This window comes from Echiichthys vipera (assembly GCF_963691815.1).
Source record: "Echiichthys vipera genome assembly, chromosome: 9".
NCBI classification, from domain to species: Eukaryota; Metazoa; Chordata; class Actinopteri; order Perciformes; family Trachinidae; genus Echiichthys; species Echiichthys vipera.
Window position 1 is genome coordinate 6763055 of NC_139834.1, and position 18907 is coordinate 6781961.

Below are 18907 nucleotides of genomic sequence, written 5' to 3' on the forward strand. Positions count from 1 at the left end.
GACCCAAAAGCAAGTGCTGCCCTTTTCAGCTAATCAGGAATTAGGTCTAAAGCCGTATGGAGAGTTAGCAGGCCCCATATTTACTCCATCTGTAGCCCACAAAGTCAGGTAGTTAAAGTAAGATCAAAGGCAGCTTAAAAAACTGGGGTTTTGTATTGAGAAAAAAAAGAAGCATTATCACAAGTTCTTCTCTGCTCTGTGTAAGGAGAAACTGTGTGAGCAGCCAGTCCAGAGAGTTTGATGTCGTCCACACTCAACGACTTACAACTGTGTTCACACGGTGAACAATGCAGGTGCAAAAACAGAAAGAACAACAGCATGAATGAGGAATAAAAGACAGCCAAACAGTTTGATATAAAATACAGTTTAATACCAAAATATCTTCATTATATAAATATTGTGCAAAAGATGTAACGGAGGCAGATTATACAATAATTTTGAACATTCAATTTTAAAATGGCACCGAATTATAAAGAAATAGTTACAGTGAAAATGTTTTTCTGTAGCGAAACAAAAGCCATTCAAACCAGATGGACAGTACAATACAGAGTCACAATGTAACAGTGCAAACTTGAGTTAACATAGCACTTTGAAGCACAGGAGACTTTGAAACAATCTCCACTTTGGCAGAAGAGTTTCTCCTGGATGACAAAAAAGTAGAAAGAGAAAACGTCCAACAACCGCGATGGCTGCACCTGATTGGACAAACGCTTCACTCGTGGGCTGCCTGCTCGCGCATTTCAAAGCAGACCAACAAGGTGGCGGGTTTGGAAAAGAAAATAGTTTACTGAAATCTTTCTGAAAACATTTTATGAAAGAAATAAGCTACATCTGTCTTCATTTAAGATCGATAAAGGTTAGTTTGAGTTCTTTTGAGAGTTTGGAGAGGCCAAAAGTCACGCTGGGCACCTGTGATTAGCCTAAAGTAGCCTGGACGTCAACCTAATTCAGAGGAGCAGAAGGCAACTTGATGGCAGGGATATGACAGACCATCAGTAAAAAAAACTCCCATCAGTGGCAAACATCATCATGATAACAAAGAGCACAGACGAACTGAAGGTAGCTGACAGATAACCTGACTCTGGCCGGATGAATTTGGTTCCTTCTTGCTTCCCTCATCCATCTGGGATCGCTCCATAGGAAAGTGATTTCAGGAGGCTGGGCCTTATCAAAAATCCTTGCATATGATTGGATAAACCACTTGTCTGTCATCTTTATTGACGTGCTTCTTCAACCACTCACATCGAAACCAACCTGTGACGCTGATGACTGACGCAGGGAAACGGCAAACATGGTTTCCACCAACAAAATCCTTCAGAGCTGTTCTCTGGTGTTCTTTTAAAGAAGAAAGATTTTCTAGATTGGACAACACAGATGAAACAGCAGCATCCATGCTGACGCCTGCTTCCTCGATACCATTGTTGTCTGAATCGGAAGAGAGCAATATTCAAATCACAGGCAAAATAAAGGCGAAAATTGTTGAAAACCGCATTCTTAATCAAATATTGTTATGCTGCAGGGAAGTTCCGGCCTACACGTCATATTCTACAGATTTGCAATAATATAGAATATTTGTTTGGTCCAGATCCTTGAAAGAAAACACATCACGATCATTTTAAGATATTTTTCAATGAACATGAGTATAATGATGCAAAAACGATCATTTGCAATATTAGTCAAAATAATTTCAATTAGATATTTCCCTCACATTGTGCAGACCTGATCACAAACTCAGCTGATATTCATCGGCATCAGGGGCTATACTAAAATGATTAGGGAGGGAGCGGGAGGATTATGGGTTCTTTTCTTATTGCTGGTCTTGACTTTTTTGGGGAGAGCAGGGGAGGATCTTTTAGTTTTTCCTCGCCACAGATTTATATTTTATGTCGCGTCTCCCCTCCAGAGGAATTGTAGTGAAAAAAGAATCAAATGAAAAATAATACCTAATTATTAGGGATGCACCGATTGTGAAATTGCAGGGTAATACCCATGTTCAAATAACAATTGGGTCGATAGCTGATACATATTCTTTGTTGTTATTTATTCCCCTTTTGCAACAGAGAAACAAAGAAATCATGTAAAAAATAACTGAACTGTTTTAAAGCCCCTTCATTACACTATCACCGATCAGCAACACTGTTTTTTACAAAGTCAAAATAATAATTAAAAATGCTCTGCTGCTTCTTTAAAAAGTGAAACATATGGTTCACTCCCTCTCCTTTCATACACCCCCTTAGTTGACAGTTATTGTGATTTTTAGAATAATTAATTCAATGCAATATGAATATCGGCATAATGAATCACTTATAGTGTCTCTGCAAATTGAGCGTAATAGCTGTGAAAAAGGTCGGCGATCAGTTCACCAATTGTATGTTTTGGAAAATGCTCAGCTTAGTGTGAAGTACAAATCATTTTAATAGTTCAAGCCACCAGAGTGCTCCTTCATAAAGGATAAGTGTGGTGATTTAAATATAGAATATCTTTAGCCGTATTCATTAACACCTCACTGAGAGTGAAAGTGAATCTGATCCGGTCATCTGGACACTTTTACATCCGCATGTTGCTCACTTTAATACAAACAAAGGCAACAAAGAGCTTAAAGAACCCACGTGGCCTGAGCTCACTTGAGCTCACTTTTTAAGGCATAAGTAACATCAAGCAACATTCATTAACATTTAAAGGATTCAAGAAATACTGTTATGGTAAGTATAAATATAAGCAATACACATATAAGAATAGCAACCTCTGCATCACCTCCTATTCAATGTTGAAGCGTCTGGTTGGGTACTGGGATGAGCTGTAATGGTGCGAGAGCAAGCGTGTGAACGTGTCTGTAACGAATCTACATAAACTTATATATGAAGCGGGTGTGTGAGTTTAGGAGAACTAGCAGAAATCCTGTCTGGCCTTGTTTTTCTCAGCGGGAGAATTTTCTGGGTCTGTACGCAGGAACGATGAGCTGATGTGACGCCGCCCTCTCCTCCTCTATAGGAGCCAGCTCCTCGGCTGAGCCCCACTTCTTCTTTGGTTGAAACAACGATGCCAGCTTCCTGTTCCTGTTCCGTTCTCTGGCCTGAGTGACTTGAAACTCTGAGATCGCAAAAAAAAAAGATAAACAAATAGGGAAAACTTATTTTTCCAATATCACCATAAACTAAACTAAACTTTAGGAAACATATTTCAAACATGACAGAAAATCAATTAAAGGAGTAGTTTGAGAAATATTGTTGGGCAGATGAAGCCTTACGAAGCTTTGTGGCTTCAAATGAAGCAGTGTGGGGTAGATGCCAGGTTAGGTAATACCTGTGAGATGCATTGTTGCAGTATAACAGAGTATACTGCCAATTATTCCCCTTTTTTACAGTAAGAAATGGACCAATAAACCACCAAAAACAACAGAATTGAACATTCAAGAGCAGGAATAAGATCATTGACAACATCGACAGCCAAGATTATAGTTTTCCCTGACGTAAGCATGTAGCTACATGTGACTTAGTCAGCAGTGGGATGACTGAGGTACATTATAGCACCACTTTATACCATCAGAAATCACCAGTAAAGGCGTCTAAATCGAAAACTACACAGTCAAACAAGTTCCAGAGAGGAAGGTGGTCTGAAAATGAAGGCAAATTAACAACATCTGCAACCAAGATTCCTTGACATTAGCATTTAGTTAGGTACGTGTAGCAGTTTATGTAAAAGATAAACAACTGCAATAATGTAATTTACAGAAAACATTCCTGCCGGAACAAGTTTGATTGTGTAGTTTTGGTTTATATTATATTTACTGGCATTTTCCCACAGTTAAAAGTGTTTCTTCACTTCGCAACTGTCTGTCGGATGGTGCTGAGTATCGACATCTGCGCAGTAGTAGCACGTCAACATGTCTAGCGGGTTTTAACTGCTGCAATCTGGTGACTTACAAAACTTACAGCAGCCCGTCATCACTGAGGCAGCAGCTTTGTAATCAGCAGAAGGAAATCACATGGTATCAATCTTTTCAGTTTATTTGGTGTTCAGACGTGACAGCTGCATCGATCTTCACGTCAAACTTTTCCCAAAATGCTGAACTCTTCTTTTCGAGAAAAATAGCTTATTTTTACTGTTTTGCAAAAAAATTTAAATGAAAGAAATGACAATATGTGCTCCGGTCAGACAACTCCAGTGACTAAATAATTAAAAATCCTTATCCAACTCCAATTTTATGTAGTGACTGTTGGGTGTTTCAAAAGCCAGAGTTACAAGGTGCTTCACAGGTGTACATAAAATACAACAACAGATTTAGAGAACTATAACAAGAACAACATTAAACGATTAAAAGTATTAGTTATTTAAATCATTATTATCCATGAAAAAATAGTAATTCAGCAGCAGAAATATGAAGCACTTACGCAGCTCGCAGTCTTCCTCTGGACCCTCAGGTTCTTTGATGTTCAGATAATGGCAGGCAAGATGGCCGCTGTAGTCCCTTAGGTTTTCTTTGGCTCCTGATAAGAGAAAAATAAAATCTGTGAAAGCTGAGACTAATCACGGCAGCCCTGACTTCTTACACCTAAAGCTTTAAGAAACAACCCATGATCCAAAGATAAACACAACTACCCTCCGTTACTCTTAAACTGACACAAATGTATGTGTAATGTATTTAACATTAAATCAGTCAGTTGAGATACACAAAATTATGATTTTTTTTCAATCATGTATTTGATCTATAACTCAAAGTACTCATGGGCCTGAACAACACGTCTATTGTGCATTAATGGTGCTGCTGTAAAGGTTAAATGGAAGCGATTTTTACCGTATGTAACTATGAGCAGGTCTAGAATATGCCGATGACCATGTAATGCTGCAATGTGTAAAGGTGTATATCCCTGCAGAAGAAAAACAGAGTTAAACAGTAACAAAGTGTTAAACAAAAGGAAAACATGCATACAGCAAATAAAAATATGTATTTTGAATATGGATCCACTGGTATCGGATATGGGGCTGATACTGACTCAAACATCGGTGACATGATCTATTCTATACTGTTCTATGCTTATATATACATTATTTACTGGAATTTGAAATGCTGTTTACATTTTGGCTAATGTGTTGCTGCATTTAAAAGGTTTACACTTGATTTGTAAATCCTGTTAATATTGAAGATTTATTGCTGGTGCACGATTTATTATTGTAATAATTAATAACATTTTGTTTTACAAAGTTAGGAAAGCAATGTTAAAGTCAAACTTGATGTTGCCTTACGCGTAAAACTATAGGCCTCATCACCAATGTCTTCCTTCTTTTAAGTTTTTTCTCAAATTTGTTCTTTAAAAAAAGTCCTAAAATAAGTCCCTAAAGCAATTTCAGTCAATAGTCTACGTTGGATGATGACATGTTCATAAATCGCTGAATTTTCCGACCTCTGTTCTTATAATGATGAAGCCCCTTTCCTTGTAAGTTAAAAGTGTGTGCTAAAGGATCCTAATGGGGAAATAAAAAAGGTATCGGTATTGGGACAGAAAAAGTCAGATCAGTGCATCCCTAATTCTGAAGTTAAGAATCATTCTCATTTAAGGGACAGTGGTGATGCAAAGTGGAGTGCGAACACACCCTCGGCATGTTATCGACACATAAAAGGAGGCAGTTTCAAATTGACACTTTGTGTTGAGTTCAGGGGGATAACTGTGGCAAAGTGCTGGAAAGATTTAGTACCTACCCCCTAGAGTTTCCCAGGCCCAAACGCAGCCAATGAAAACAGTGTGGAAAAAAAATATATACAAATTAGCAAAAGGTTATGGAAACATGAGATAATGATAAAAACATAATTGCTTGGTAATTCTCTGAAAATTGCATAGTTCTTGAGTGGTGCATGCTGGCACATAGGCGCACTGTTTTGGGAAACAATTAACATGACATGACATGATTTATTAGCAGAGTACTCCTGCAGCCTGACAACACGTGCTGCTGTGATACTTTTGCACAGCTGGATCATTTAGGAGCATTACATCACTGAGGAGCACAGAAGAAGAAACCAGCCGCCATGTTGCTGTCCTGTTGTAACCAGTTCACAGTACTTACTGTACGCACCCGTCACTGTATCCTGAAAAAAGCTGGATACTCACATGCTGCAAGAAACAAGAAAACCAGGAATAAATCAGTCACTGTGCACAGAAAAACCAACTGCATTGGGCTCTAGAATTAAAGGAGTACTCCTCCAATTTGACAGATAAAGTTCAGGGTACACATCATGGAGAGTACCACAGTTCGCAGATACAGTATGTGGCCTTAAGTCTGTGGTTCCAACTGAGGGCATGGAGTGTGACAAATTAGGACATTTAGTCTTTCTCAATAGTATGCCATGTGGTGTAACTGTAGTTACACTTTTAGATAAGGACACAAAGGTAAAACAAAAAAATGATCCAATATTGTTGTTTCTTTAATATTTCAGTTTTTTGCAGCCTTTAATGAACCTTGTGTGAGCGGAGACTTGGAAGACACAACTGAGGGTTTTTCACTGTGCTTGTAAACATGTGAGTTGACAAAGTATTTTCTGTGTAAATTATGTTCCCAAGTGTGTATTTCTTTTTAGATGTGTGACTTGACTTTCTGTGACACTCCGTGGAGAAAATGGCCTGTGATCGATTAACTGATTGTCTTTATCTCTGGCTGATGTTTGCCCGTGTGTTCTTAATGTTAATGTTTTATTGTGATGAAGCAATTTCTTCTTAACTCTATTTCCCATAAACCCTAGACTATTGCTGCACAGTCACAGCTTAACAGAAGCGACTAAACGAGTCAATCAGTGCGTTTACATGCAGTTTTAATCGGGTTAAGGGCATACTCCAGTCTCTCAAAACACCATGTACACACTATACCCCGGGTAAAATCAGTGTTCTCATACCCCGGTTAATAGACCGGGATAACTCCTTTAGTAACCGGGGTATCCATGCACGTTAACAGCTTAACTAGAGTAATATCAGGTTTCCGGTCCACGCAAACACCGGGGGTTATAACTCCCCCTCCCCACTCGGCGGCAGGGGCTCTTGACCTGGAGATAGAATAAACCGTGATATAAAATATATTTAGTCCAGCTGTGTGTTGGCGGAGCATCACCTACTGTACCGAAGGGGGAGTTACTCCGTCATTTTTCCCATTCAACCCCTGCTCATGTAAACAAGGGGAACTTCAATAATCCAATTATTACCTTAACCAGTGAATGACCATTTTCGGGTTACTGATGTGCATGTAAATGCACTGATTGCGTAAGACGAGGGGTCATATTTATCTTAGACAGAAGGATACATATGACTGAATGCTGTAAATGTTTTTAGAAAGGCAGAGACTACAACTAGAAAAAGTCCTAGTCAAAGAGCCATAGATTTTTTGTATTCTAACAAGTAATTGTTGTTTAGGTTTCAATTTCTAATTAAAACAGCTGTAGTGGATGCTGATTTGTCTCAAAATATAGAAAGTAGAAAGGCACTGTAAGAAACTCTATTCATAGAAGTTTTTGAGTTGCATTATGGGAACTGTAGGATCCAGTGGTTTTGGACCTTAACCCATGTTAAGGAGTGAAAATCAGGATATCTTGTCCACTGTTTGTTGAATTTTGACCATTTCATAAATCCCCCTAGTTCACTGAAGTGGCGTATTGAATAGCTGGAGTGCCCCTTTAATCTCATTGTATAAAATGGAAGAAATATTAATGCACTCACTGATTTGGTGTTGACATCGGCACCTGCGTTAGCCACCAGAGCGGCCATGTCCTTGTTGCCGTGTTTGGCGGCCCAATGCAGAGCTGTCTGTGTGTGATAAGAAAAGAAGAGTCACCGATAAAGTGCACGTCTTCTTCTACAATGTTCTGCACTATCGTCAGGCATGCCAATTGCTGCAGCATCATTACAAGTTGTCTAAACGGAGCTTCTTATTGGCCGTGCGAGGGCAGAGGGCCAGCTGTGTACAGAGGGGAGTGGACGGATGGAGGGATGGTGAGAAGGAGGGATGGAGAGATGGTTTCCTGCCATCTAACAGAGCCTAATTACAAAACAACACAGCACTGTGCCCACAGTTGGGGGGCCCGGCCGCCTGTCACAGGGGGGAAGATTGATGATGTTAGTGTGACCTGCAGACCCACCCAGACATCAGCGCACTACTGTCAGCACACGTCAAGGAGGGAAACCATGGGCCCCCGCAACACAACACTGAAGAGATACACCCACATGTCCACATGCAAAGACACTCCAACATGTGTGAAAATAATAGACATGTCCGTACAACACACCGAAAACACGCACATGCAAACCACATCCACCTGTCGGACTAGAACTGTGATCTCCAGCGCTTTCTCTCACTCTTTAAGCTGCGTAATTATGGGCTATCAACAGGTGAAACAGAGCGAAGGTGCAGATGTCGGCTAAACAACCACATCCACTCCTTCTGAGTCTGACCCATAACAGTGAATCAAACAATGACCATCAGAGTTGCATATTAACTGTGGAGGGATTGAAACCTATTGACCTCCATCTTTGTTACTTCTGCCATGGAGGTTGTGTGTTCAGTTCAGTTTGTTTGTCTGTTAGTCAGCAGGATCGAACTCGTGGCCCCGTTTTTCTGAAACTTGGTGGAAGGGTGTAGCATGAGCCGAGGAAGAACACAGTACATTTGGGAGTTGATCCGGATCACAGGGCGGATAAACAAATCATTTTTCACTTTTGTTAACACAGGGCATTTTAGTTTTACAACTCTTGATTGGACAATGAAAAGAACTTTTGTTAGTTACTAAAAAGTTGTTGAGTTGGAGGTTTTCATGCAACTCTAAAATGAAAATACTTTGGGTCCAAGTAAACAGAATTTTTTGCTAAAGGCACTATTACCACACAGTTGGAACATTTTAACATCAATAACTTCTGAAATCGTTTTACATTCGTGAACAGAATCACACCTGGTTTAAATAATATCCTTAAAGAGATATTTCACCCTAAAATTAGGGAAATTTGTATATCAATTTATTCACCATGTGTTGAGTTGAATTTGTAAAAAAGACTGTATTTGTCCCATACCATCCCGGTCAAAATAAAGAAAACAGAGAAGCTGAGGGATAAATGGAGTGTTTGCTAAAACCTTAAAATGAAAACACTTCCATTTCTCATTCAAGAAGTTTGCGCAGATGCACTACCTGTACGGGTGTGAACCTTTTTATGTGGAAGTGGTAAAAAAAAAAAAAAAACCTGCATGTGTTTCAATGTGTTTGGAAAGTACTGAGCATACGACTGGATAAACGAGACTTGGATTATACTGCACGAGTTGCATGAGAGTTTCTAAACTGATTTTTTGCTCTTGGATTCTTCGTTTTCATCATTAATCCAAGGAAGCACACGGGGAGTAATTGATGTACAAATGGTCATTTTGAAGTGTTCCTTCATAGCAAAGCTGTTTGATTTCACAGCATGTTGAAATTACACCGTCTGACTTATAGCCAGCCCCAGTTTTCGCCTCTCATGTTCAGTATCTCCATTACATCTGAGTCACAGAGCTAAGCTTCCAAAAACATGGCAGTCTTCGAAAAACACAGACAGACATTGTTCTGAAGGTGTTTCCAGAATCCTCAAAGACTTCTAAATATTAATATTTTAAACCTGTTTCCCAAGTTGTGCCTCTTTAAGCAAATCTAAACAAAGACGGTATCTGGAAATGACCTGTGTCCCTGCTTTAATTTATCCAATATTAACCAAGATGTAAACATTTGATATTAGTTATATTTTTCTAAATCAATGTTGTATTGTAATACAAAATTATGGGTTAATATTTTTGATTTGTGAGAACAAATGGCAACAAGGAAGTAAATATTAAAAACCCTTTGTTACAGTGGCGAAATCATAAAGAAGCCAACTTGTTTCACACATGTTGACTCCCGCTACCTGGGCTCAGGTTAAAATATTGTTTTTTTTCTTGTGATGGACAAAATCATTTTTCATCCCCAAAGTTAGAAAAGTCTTTGAGGATCTTGGAAGTACCCTCTGAGCAGCTGAAAGTGTGTGTTAAACGACATCAGCTGGCATTTATTTTGGCAGAGAAACAGATGTTTAGCTGTGTGACTCGAATGTGGTGATAATACACGAGAGGCACAAACTTGAGCCTAGCACGCTGCTTGAACAGCACAAAGGTCCTTTTGTGGTTAGAGGCTATGACGCTAATTGTGCTAATCGTGGCACAACAAGCCTGTCCAACAGCTGGCGAGAGAAAAATGTCTGCTTGTACCCACTGATGGGACTGAAGGAGCGATAGGTAGCTACACCTCCTGTGTGTCGGGCGTCTGAGAGACATATTGTGATAGATGCTGTCTGGCTCAAGTATCTCCATCTCTTTTGTCTGTCCCCTGTCACATCTTAAGACAGATTGGCTGTTTGACAGGCGGCTCGGCCGGTCTCCCGGTGGGCAGGAGTGATGGACGACGCTGAACAGGATGCGGCGTCTTCCCTTCCTGCGCTTCTCGTTTCTGTTCCTGCCCACTGGGGAGGCCAATCACTCAGGGACGTCCCTGTCCCCGCCACGCGCTCCCCAGTGAGGGAAGTGGTGGCCAAAGAGGGGCAGGTGACACAATGGCCAGTGTTTCTGACATTTGATATGGAGGAAAGACGTAGAGGAGTGATGGGCTAATGATGTACTTACAAACTGGGTGTCAGAGGAAGTCGGTCACCGCAGGAACAGGGGCCCACGTCACAAGGGGAGCAGGAGGAGAGAAAAGACACTTTAGGTGCAGTCTTTTCTGACCTGTCTTCACTTTTAAGCAACTTCACATTTTAAACCGCCGTTTGAAGTCCATATCTATGAAAACCACCTGATCCCGACAAACATTTGGTGGGAACAGGAAACACTTAAGTCCTGGATGAAGAGTAATCCCTTCAGTCCTGGTCAAACATGTGATCTAGAGCCGGGTATTTGGTACACTTCATATAACTTCTGTTGCAAGCAAAGTGAGGACATGACAAATGCACATCAAATATAATGACTCCTGGTTTTAAAGACTGGTTCTCAGGAGTCTTGTGATGCTAGGTATCTGAGTACGTTATCTCTAGAAAAGCATCCACCTCTGCAGAACAGGGAAAGGCTAAGGGCTAAAGGGAACATCAAAGAGGCCTATGGGGGACTTAGCACCTTCCCAGGGACACAACCAGCATTGTTCTACAATTAATCCCAGCCTGCTCTATTACTTTCAGATTATCTTTAAGTGGGTGAAGTCTTTGTGGGGCAATAAGACTCTCCTTAATCCCCCCCCACATCTCCCTACACTTCAATGGCGGCCATGCTATCTTGTCCGGGTGGGGATGGCAGAGGCTTAGGGCTACTCTTAGAAGGTGGTCTGCCATGGCCACAGGACAGTGTGAGAACTGTGACACAGGGGAGGGACAACAAACATGAGCTCAAATCTCTTAAGCGCACAGGGAGACAAATAAAAGGATTTGGGTTGTCAGGGGGGCACAGGAGCTAAAAAGCTATCTTTCATAATCCTTTTGATAGTGGACCTTTGAAATGCATGATCTGGATGTTTTAACACAGAGTTCTCAGAATGCTATTAAGGGAAGAGTCTCGGCAGAATGAGCTTGTGAAAGTTATACGAGCAAAACAGCAAGTGTGAAGAGTATCGCATTCTGAAAGATCCGGAAACACAGAGATAGTTTCTGATGCAAGCTGTTGCTGAACCAACAGGCTGAAGTCGGTGTTCAGAGTCATTACACACTGGGGCCACTTACCCCCTGAGAAGGACGGTCATGGTCACAGCGTCAGGAGCCACGGTGTGTCAGAACGAGAAAACAAGAAGCTTTAAGTCAGATAAAAATCAACAACAATGAACAGACATCCAACACAATAATAATAACTGCACATAAACCACAACATGCAACAATAAGATGTTTTCTCATATGAACATTGTCATGTCATATGACATTGTTCTAAGTTGCCCTTTCACACATGTAGCACACGACAGGAGCTTGTCCGTGTCAGACGCCTTCTCACTTCACGTAGCCTCAGGCAGCTCTGGCCAATTGCTGCAGGGTTGTGCAGCGGTGCGAGTGTCACTTAAATGGCATGTTTCTGTGTTCTTTAACCCCATAACGTCGCACATGGCTATTGTTTTCCCTCAGATCATTGTTATAATCTTGATACTTCAGACTGTACTTAAAGGCAGCTTCATTTCACGAAGAAAGAGAGAAAATGGACACGGAGGGCTTGGGCTTCTTGTTGCTGGAAACAGTCGGCTGTTGCTCAAACTCCCGGGCAGTTAAATGCTTGTGTTTTGTTTTTTAAAACTTTGTGGTGACAGTGAAATATGCAAGATGTTTACTGTTGTACAGGACTCTCACACATCCTAATAATGGACTGACAAGGCTGATCATCGGTTACATGATTGGCCACTGCAGCGTGACGTCGGTTTGCTTTGACTTTTCACTGCAGCGCGCTGCGTTTTTCATTATCTCTCCAGTAAGATTTTATCGTTTGGGTTTGTTTGTTTGTTTTCTTCCAGTTCCGCGCAAGCCACATGATAAGCACGTCATCAACACGCCCGCTCGTACTGTGAACTCTCACACTTTGGGCTCAGTCGAACACTTCACAGACTGTGTACTAGGAAGCTGACAGGGTAAAGTGTGTTTGATGTCTGATTCGAGTAATTCAGACATTTGCTGTCTCACAAAACGCACAACTCCACCGGGTAACGTCGTCTTATTTTCAGGTTTGCGGTGCATGTGTGGAAGGGGCTTCACAGTCTGTAGCTGTTTTTCCCCAAGTGCCATATCGAGTACTCACCGAGGTGAAGTCCTGGTTGTATCCCCCAGAAAAAGACACAAAAGCATATGTTAGTGAGATCAGCCACATGGAACTGTTTTTATTGAAGTTTTTCATTTATTTTTTTTTTGGTTTTGTTCACTTTGTATTCACGTTGCATTAAAAATAATTATGGTTTATTGTAACTTGGGTCTTATTTGTTTGTTTTTAGGTTATTAATTCTATCAGTTTTGGTAACATTGCACCCCCCCAAAGTGATCGCTGAGTCCAACAGGGCAGAAAACAATTGTCTAAAGGAACTAAACTAAGAACTTGAAACTACCGTAGTCCTACAAATATTTGTTCACACATGAAGAAACAAAAACACAAGGTGAACATCATGGTTTTTTTTGTATATACTGTTGCGTGACATTGAGGTTCGACTAGATGAAAGGAGACTGAGGGCTCCTCCCTTCACAATAGCAATGATCTGTGTGTGTGACGGTTATTTACTTTACCTCTAGATCATAACCACCAGTTTTATTTCTCTCATTCACTCACTTTGCTCCCTCATTATTCATTTATTTTAGCTCTATCTTGCTCTTTTTATAAACAAGTCATACTGTTGTTTAGAGACACTCAAATGTGTGTGAATGAAGTTGTACTGAAGTTGTAAAAGTTGACCATCACAAGTGTTCATTGCTGATAGCTCCTGAACCAGTGGAAACTAGCCGGGGACTTTTTTTGTCAACTAGTGATAGTGAAGATGTAGTAGTAGTACAAAATGAACTTCCTGAGTTGCTCAAAAGGTTCTTTGTCCCTTAGTTCTGCCCTTAACTTGTAAACAGGTAAACCAGAATATCTAAACCAGTTTATTTGGAGATTAACCTGTAAGTGAACGGACCTGACATGCCAGTAAAAATCTCTTGTACAGGAAACTGAGTGCACCCATAACTACAGGAAGTACAGTAGGTTAAAGTTGAGCCATGAAGTCGGTGTGTGAACTGTGATGGATGTTCAGTACGTGACGGGAGACTCTTGAGGGACCACCACGTACTGACCAAGGCGAGGGTCACATCATGGGCCGGCTGTGTTTTTTTTGTAATACTTTCCTTTAAAAGAAATGGATACACTAAGGTAGGAGTTAATTAATAAAAATGAGGTTTATTTTGATCATGCTTGGTAATGCTTTATCACAACTAAACGAGAAACGAACTGCAGCAGATTGATTAACAAGCTTTGGCGTAGAGTTTTTAAAAACATTTTCAAGAACAGTTTGATGTGGGTTTTTTTTACCCATAGCGTTCTTCTAATACATGTTGACAAGCTAGTGAAGATTTTGGGCCAGTCCACTTGATCGAAAACTCCCTTATTTTCTCCGTAGTTCTTAAAAAGTTTTCAGCGCTGTAAATGCCACAGAAATACACCAACGAGGAGAAGAAGAGACGGGGAGACGCTGTGTAGAATACAAACACCGGAGAGTTTCTCTCCAAATCTGGAGACTTCCCAAATCCTCCTCCATCCTAGAGACAAATGTGTCACTGTTTCTGCTGTTAGTGGAGACTTTTGTGGTGTTTTGGTGTGTTTTAGACTCTGATGCACTAATAACTCTGCAGTTAGTGTCCTCAGCGAGCAGAGGGTGCTGCTGGGAGCCCCTTCCCGGGCACTTTCTCGCTACATTTATAGGGCGCGCTCACACTATCCTCCCGGACCGAGACCCGGACTTTAGGGTACTTGTCCCCCCTCCCTCTCCCCCCCGCGCCCCAGCCCCGTTTGTACTCACACTACCAGGGCCTCGGCCAATGCTTCTTGCTGTCCATACGCCTTCAAGCCATAACACGTCACACGCATTGATCGCGTGTGTGGCTTTGTTTACAAATCTTTCCATAGACCTCAGAGTTTTTGTGCGTCTTGTCGACTGTTTTTGAATATTTTCATCCGACCAAATCTGCAGTAAACACTCCACCTCCGCATCACACCAACATGAACCTTTCACCGCCATCGTTGTTGTTGTTAAATGTCCACGCATGGTCCGTCCTTCTATTTACATGTCCGAACAGGCGGAAATAACGCTACTGCCGTAGGGCTCGTGCTCGTGCGCGTACACGTGCGCACGCTCGTGCTCGTACATGTGCGAACGGCTCCGCTAAAGCCCACCTCTTTCAAGCGGGCCGTGGCGGCCCAGCTGGCCCCAGTTGAGCGCGGAGCGGGTGCGCTCACACTACTTAAAGGTACTAGACTTTAGCTGAAAAACCGGTTTTGGCCGCGGCCAAAAGGACAGTGTGAGCACGCTGTTAGAGGCTTTTCACACCTTCTTCCGACCCTTATTATTTATAAAAAGCTACTAGCAACCAATTTAGCGACTTATTCAGAGCATCAGGGTAAAGGGAGATATCTGTGCTCGGCCTAATTCATTCCCATGCATGTGGCTCAGAGTCCAGTTCAGTTTCTGGGTCCGTCTCTCTCATCTCACGCAGCAGCACTGTTGTTATGTGACCCTGCGGGGTTAGAGGTCAGAGGTGGGGCGATGACGGCATCGTTTAACAAAGTATGCGGTATCACCGTCCAGACGACAACGCCATGGGGGGGTGTTTTCAAATCTTCCCACTCTGGGACCCGGTTTCAATAGATACTGTGTTCAGGCTCCGATAACGCCAGCTGCGCGTGGAAGGTCGGCCAAAACGATACTAAAGTTGTGAGCTTACAGGAAAACGCGTCTTCTTGTGGACGGGCCCTTGGCCTCGTGTCTCTGACCCTTGCCTGGTTATAGCAGTTCTTAGCACGTCCCGAGAGACAGCTTATAATTAACAATTTTACCCATCGTCCTCGTTGTTGTTCTTCTTCATAGGTTTGGTTAGCTTGGTGTTGGATTAAAACTGGCTGCTCCTGTTTTTTGCCCCGTCAGACTTCGTGGTAGCAACATCGCCACATTTCCCAGAAGTTATTATTATTACAGACAGATGAACCAAACATATGAAAATATGATCCCTTGTTCATTTAGGACGGCGATACCTTCTTGTTTGCCAGCGAGGGGTCCTGTCTGAGCAGCTGAGAGAGGTCAGGGACTCGAGCACCTGCGGCGGAGTAGATCCACTCCTTCTCTATGGGATCCAGCTATCACAGGGAGGAGATGGGGAGCTCAGATGTGAACACACACACACACACACACACACACACACACACACACACACACACACACACATACACACACACACACACTCTCTCACCCACACCCTACTGTCCACATCCTGTTGTGGGCTTTATTGATAGTGCTGAAGCTACAAACCTCTAATCCATTTCCTACAAATGACTGAGTCACAGCCAACTGACACATAGTGGGAGACACCCATGATCACACAGTTCAACAGTTTATACTTTTACTTCTCTTATTGGTTTACAGGGAACAAGTAGTGACGGCACAGGGAGAGTAGATGTTTATTTCCAAGAATACTAATGGTCCTTTATCATTAAAAGAAACCGAGGCTCTAGATCAGGTATTTTACGTTTAGCTCCTCTAAGCCTTATATAATAATAAAACCAGGATAAAATAATAGGAAGAGGAAGGAAAAGCACTTACAGCAACGGAAGCAGAGCCCATACTGCCCGTACACTCCTCGTCTTGCTCCGACTCGGACTGAAAGAGAGAAAACAGACAACTATTACTCAGCTGTGACAAAGTTAACTGTACTGTATCAGTCATAATGGTCACACAGCATGACCCGACATCACAGGGTACACACACACACACACACGCACACACACGGGTCACACTGCTGTGATGTTTTCCATCTGACGAGACGTGACCAAAGGGTGTCAGACAGATAGAGAGGTAATGAGGCAGCGAGACAAAGGTGCCTGTTTCACACGTAACGGGTAATGAATAACAATCCAATTAACAATTAACCAAAAAACAACACACCTAATGGTCAGGCCAAGTGTTTTTGTCACCGCTTCAGTCTCAAGCGGTCAAGAGGAAAAACTAAAATAATGAACACAGCCATCAAGTGGAGTATAAATGTGTCACTTGGGCTGATTTATGCGAGAGGGAAGAGTTTTTTTCTTCTTCTTCTTTTGACTTGATTGCAAATTGTTCTCAGATCATACGGAGACATGATGTTAAAACATTTGGCTCTTTTAAGTCTCTTGCAAAAACTGCCACACGTCAACGTGCTGAACATGAAAAGTGGAGGGATTGTATTTATCCAGCCTTTTCCACTCTGGCACATGTTCATGGTTTTTTTTTTCTTCACTTTTGGTGGAGACCAATAATAACAGCCAGAAAAAATAACAATGTTGGGCATGAAGGAAGACTGAGAGGTTACAAGAACTCACTCTTTCAGCACTTTGATTTTTTCTTCTTTATAAATTGTAATTGGTTATTATTTTTTCCATTATTCGTATGGTTTTTGAATTGTCAAAAAACGCTGAAAAGTCCAAATCAAACGGACCAAAACTCCAAAATGCAATATAAAACAGAGAATCTAGTACTAAACAAATGTTTGGGAAATATAAATCTATCTAAATTAAGTAAATCTAAACTGATCTTTACAGCCCTTTTTTTTATTTTTAGCCTGGTGAGTAGTAAATATGTACTTTAACCAAAACTAATTTGAAGTTAGTCTTTAAAGTGAAGTGGGCGACCACTAGTAGAAAGAAGATCACTAATGACATTTCACACAGGAGATTCTCCTCATGTTCTTTACACCCAATTAAAGGAGCAGTGTGTAGGATTTAGCAGAATCTAGCAGTGAGGTTGCAGATTGCAGCCAACTGAATACCCCTCACCCCTGTCTTACCCAGCGTGTAGCAGAAGCTGCGGTGGCCTTCAGGTAATAAGCTATCAAAACCACTATGATTCTTAGATTTCAGTCATGAAAACATAATCGGAAATATTATATTAATTAATATTAATATTATACTAGATTTCTGCCAATATATCCCCCTAAATCCTCCACACTGCAGGACTCAACACTAACTTTTAAAGGTGGCATCAGCGTTAGCCTTTGGTTGCAAAAACTGATGACATTTCTAGTCACATTATATTTTGCAGTCATACGTAATAATGTAATTTTTTTTATATACATCCAAAATCATCATCTGCTTCTCTGTCAGCTGAATCAATTTGTTGTACGTTGACTTCTTAGTTGACGCACGTTAAGCCGGTTCTGACTTTAACAGCAGTGTTTAAATATCACTAATGCAACAAAAGGTATTTATTTTGGGTTGCATGTTTTGCTGTTTGCGTTTAAAAAAGTTGTTTCCACTGATTACAACCTAAGGCCAAGAATTGGTTGAAAATGGCAACCTGGCAACTGTTGCTATTGAGCACCAAACTGCTCCTTTAAGTTATTAACGAGTGTAAGCATGAGGCTGATGGGAATGTCATCAGTTTTACAAGTATTTGGTCATAACCTTGGAACAGCTTTCAAGTTTGACCTCATGATGATTTAAACCTAAAGCATCACCAAAGTTATTGCCAATTCAATGCATTCCATCCAACAACTGTTAAGATAATACACTGCCAAAGGTGCAGAGCACCAATCGACTGACAGTGCCATTCCCATAGTCAAAATAACTATAACCAAAATGAATTAATCTCCCACAGGCTGAAAGGTAGCTGTTCAAAGCGGGTAGTTTTGTCCATCCCAGGGGAACTGCAGCTGTAGCTCGAATTCATGTCACTTACACTGGATCCCTATGGTAACAGGTTTCACAGCTGGAAAAAATGTCCACAGAAACTTCTCAAAGCACTCCTGCAGTGTGATCTGTCCCACGTGTACCTTTTGTTCACTGCGTTTCAAAAATGCAACAGCAAGATCTCTTTTTTCTGCATGAACATTTTTTACAAGGACCCCTAAAATGTGTTGTTTCATTTTGTTTAAATACATACTGAGCATTCAAAATGCCCTTAAAACTGTCTGGTGTTTATGTGCTGCAATTTATTTGTACTTACGTGATGACACTGATATAGCAGCACTATAGATTAAGTTCTGATTGTAATCTTTTGTAATTCATGCGGACCACAGCGATTCGAATCTAAACTCAAAAGAACCAGAGTTGGTCTGCTCCGGTGAAGAGTCATCCCGCATATTCTAAATGACATTTCCTTTCAAGCGTCGTGAGAATAACAACAAAGCTTTTTCAGCTTAAGGTGTTGTGATTGCAT

At 41.2% G+C, this 18907-nt stretch overlaps 1 protein-coding gene across 1 annotated transcript in view; it reads right to left on the reverse strand.

The window, feature by feature from the left end:
- Window positions 1-348: 348 nt before the first annotated feature.
- LOC310951981 (uncharacterized protein) overlaps window positions 349-18907 on the reverse strand; it is a 28899-nt gene continuing 10340 nt past the window's right edge. Inside the window, exons 4-11 of the mRNA XM_083920468.1 lie at window positions 16319-16375; window positions 15754-15855; window positions 12741-12795; window positions 11272-11369; window positions 7698-7784; window positions 4796-4868; window positions 4392-4487; window positions 349-3090 (exon numbers count right to left, since the gene is read on the reverse strand). Of these exons, the coding sequence (XP_083776594.1) occupies window positions 2918-3090; window positions 4392-4487; window positions 4796-4868; window positions 7698-7784; window positions 11272-11369; window positions 12741-12795; window positions 15754-15855; window positions 16319-16375 (741 nt within the window). The 3' untranslated portion in view covers window positions 349-2917. The remainder of the gene's footprint in view (window positions 3091-4391; window positions 4488-4795; window positions 4869-7697; window positions 7785-11271; window positions 11370-12740; window positions 12796-15753; window positions 15856-16318; window positions 16376-18907) is intronic.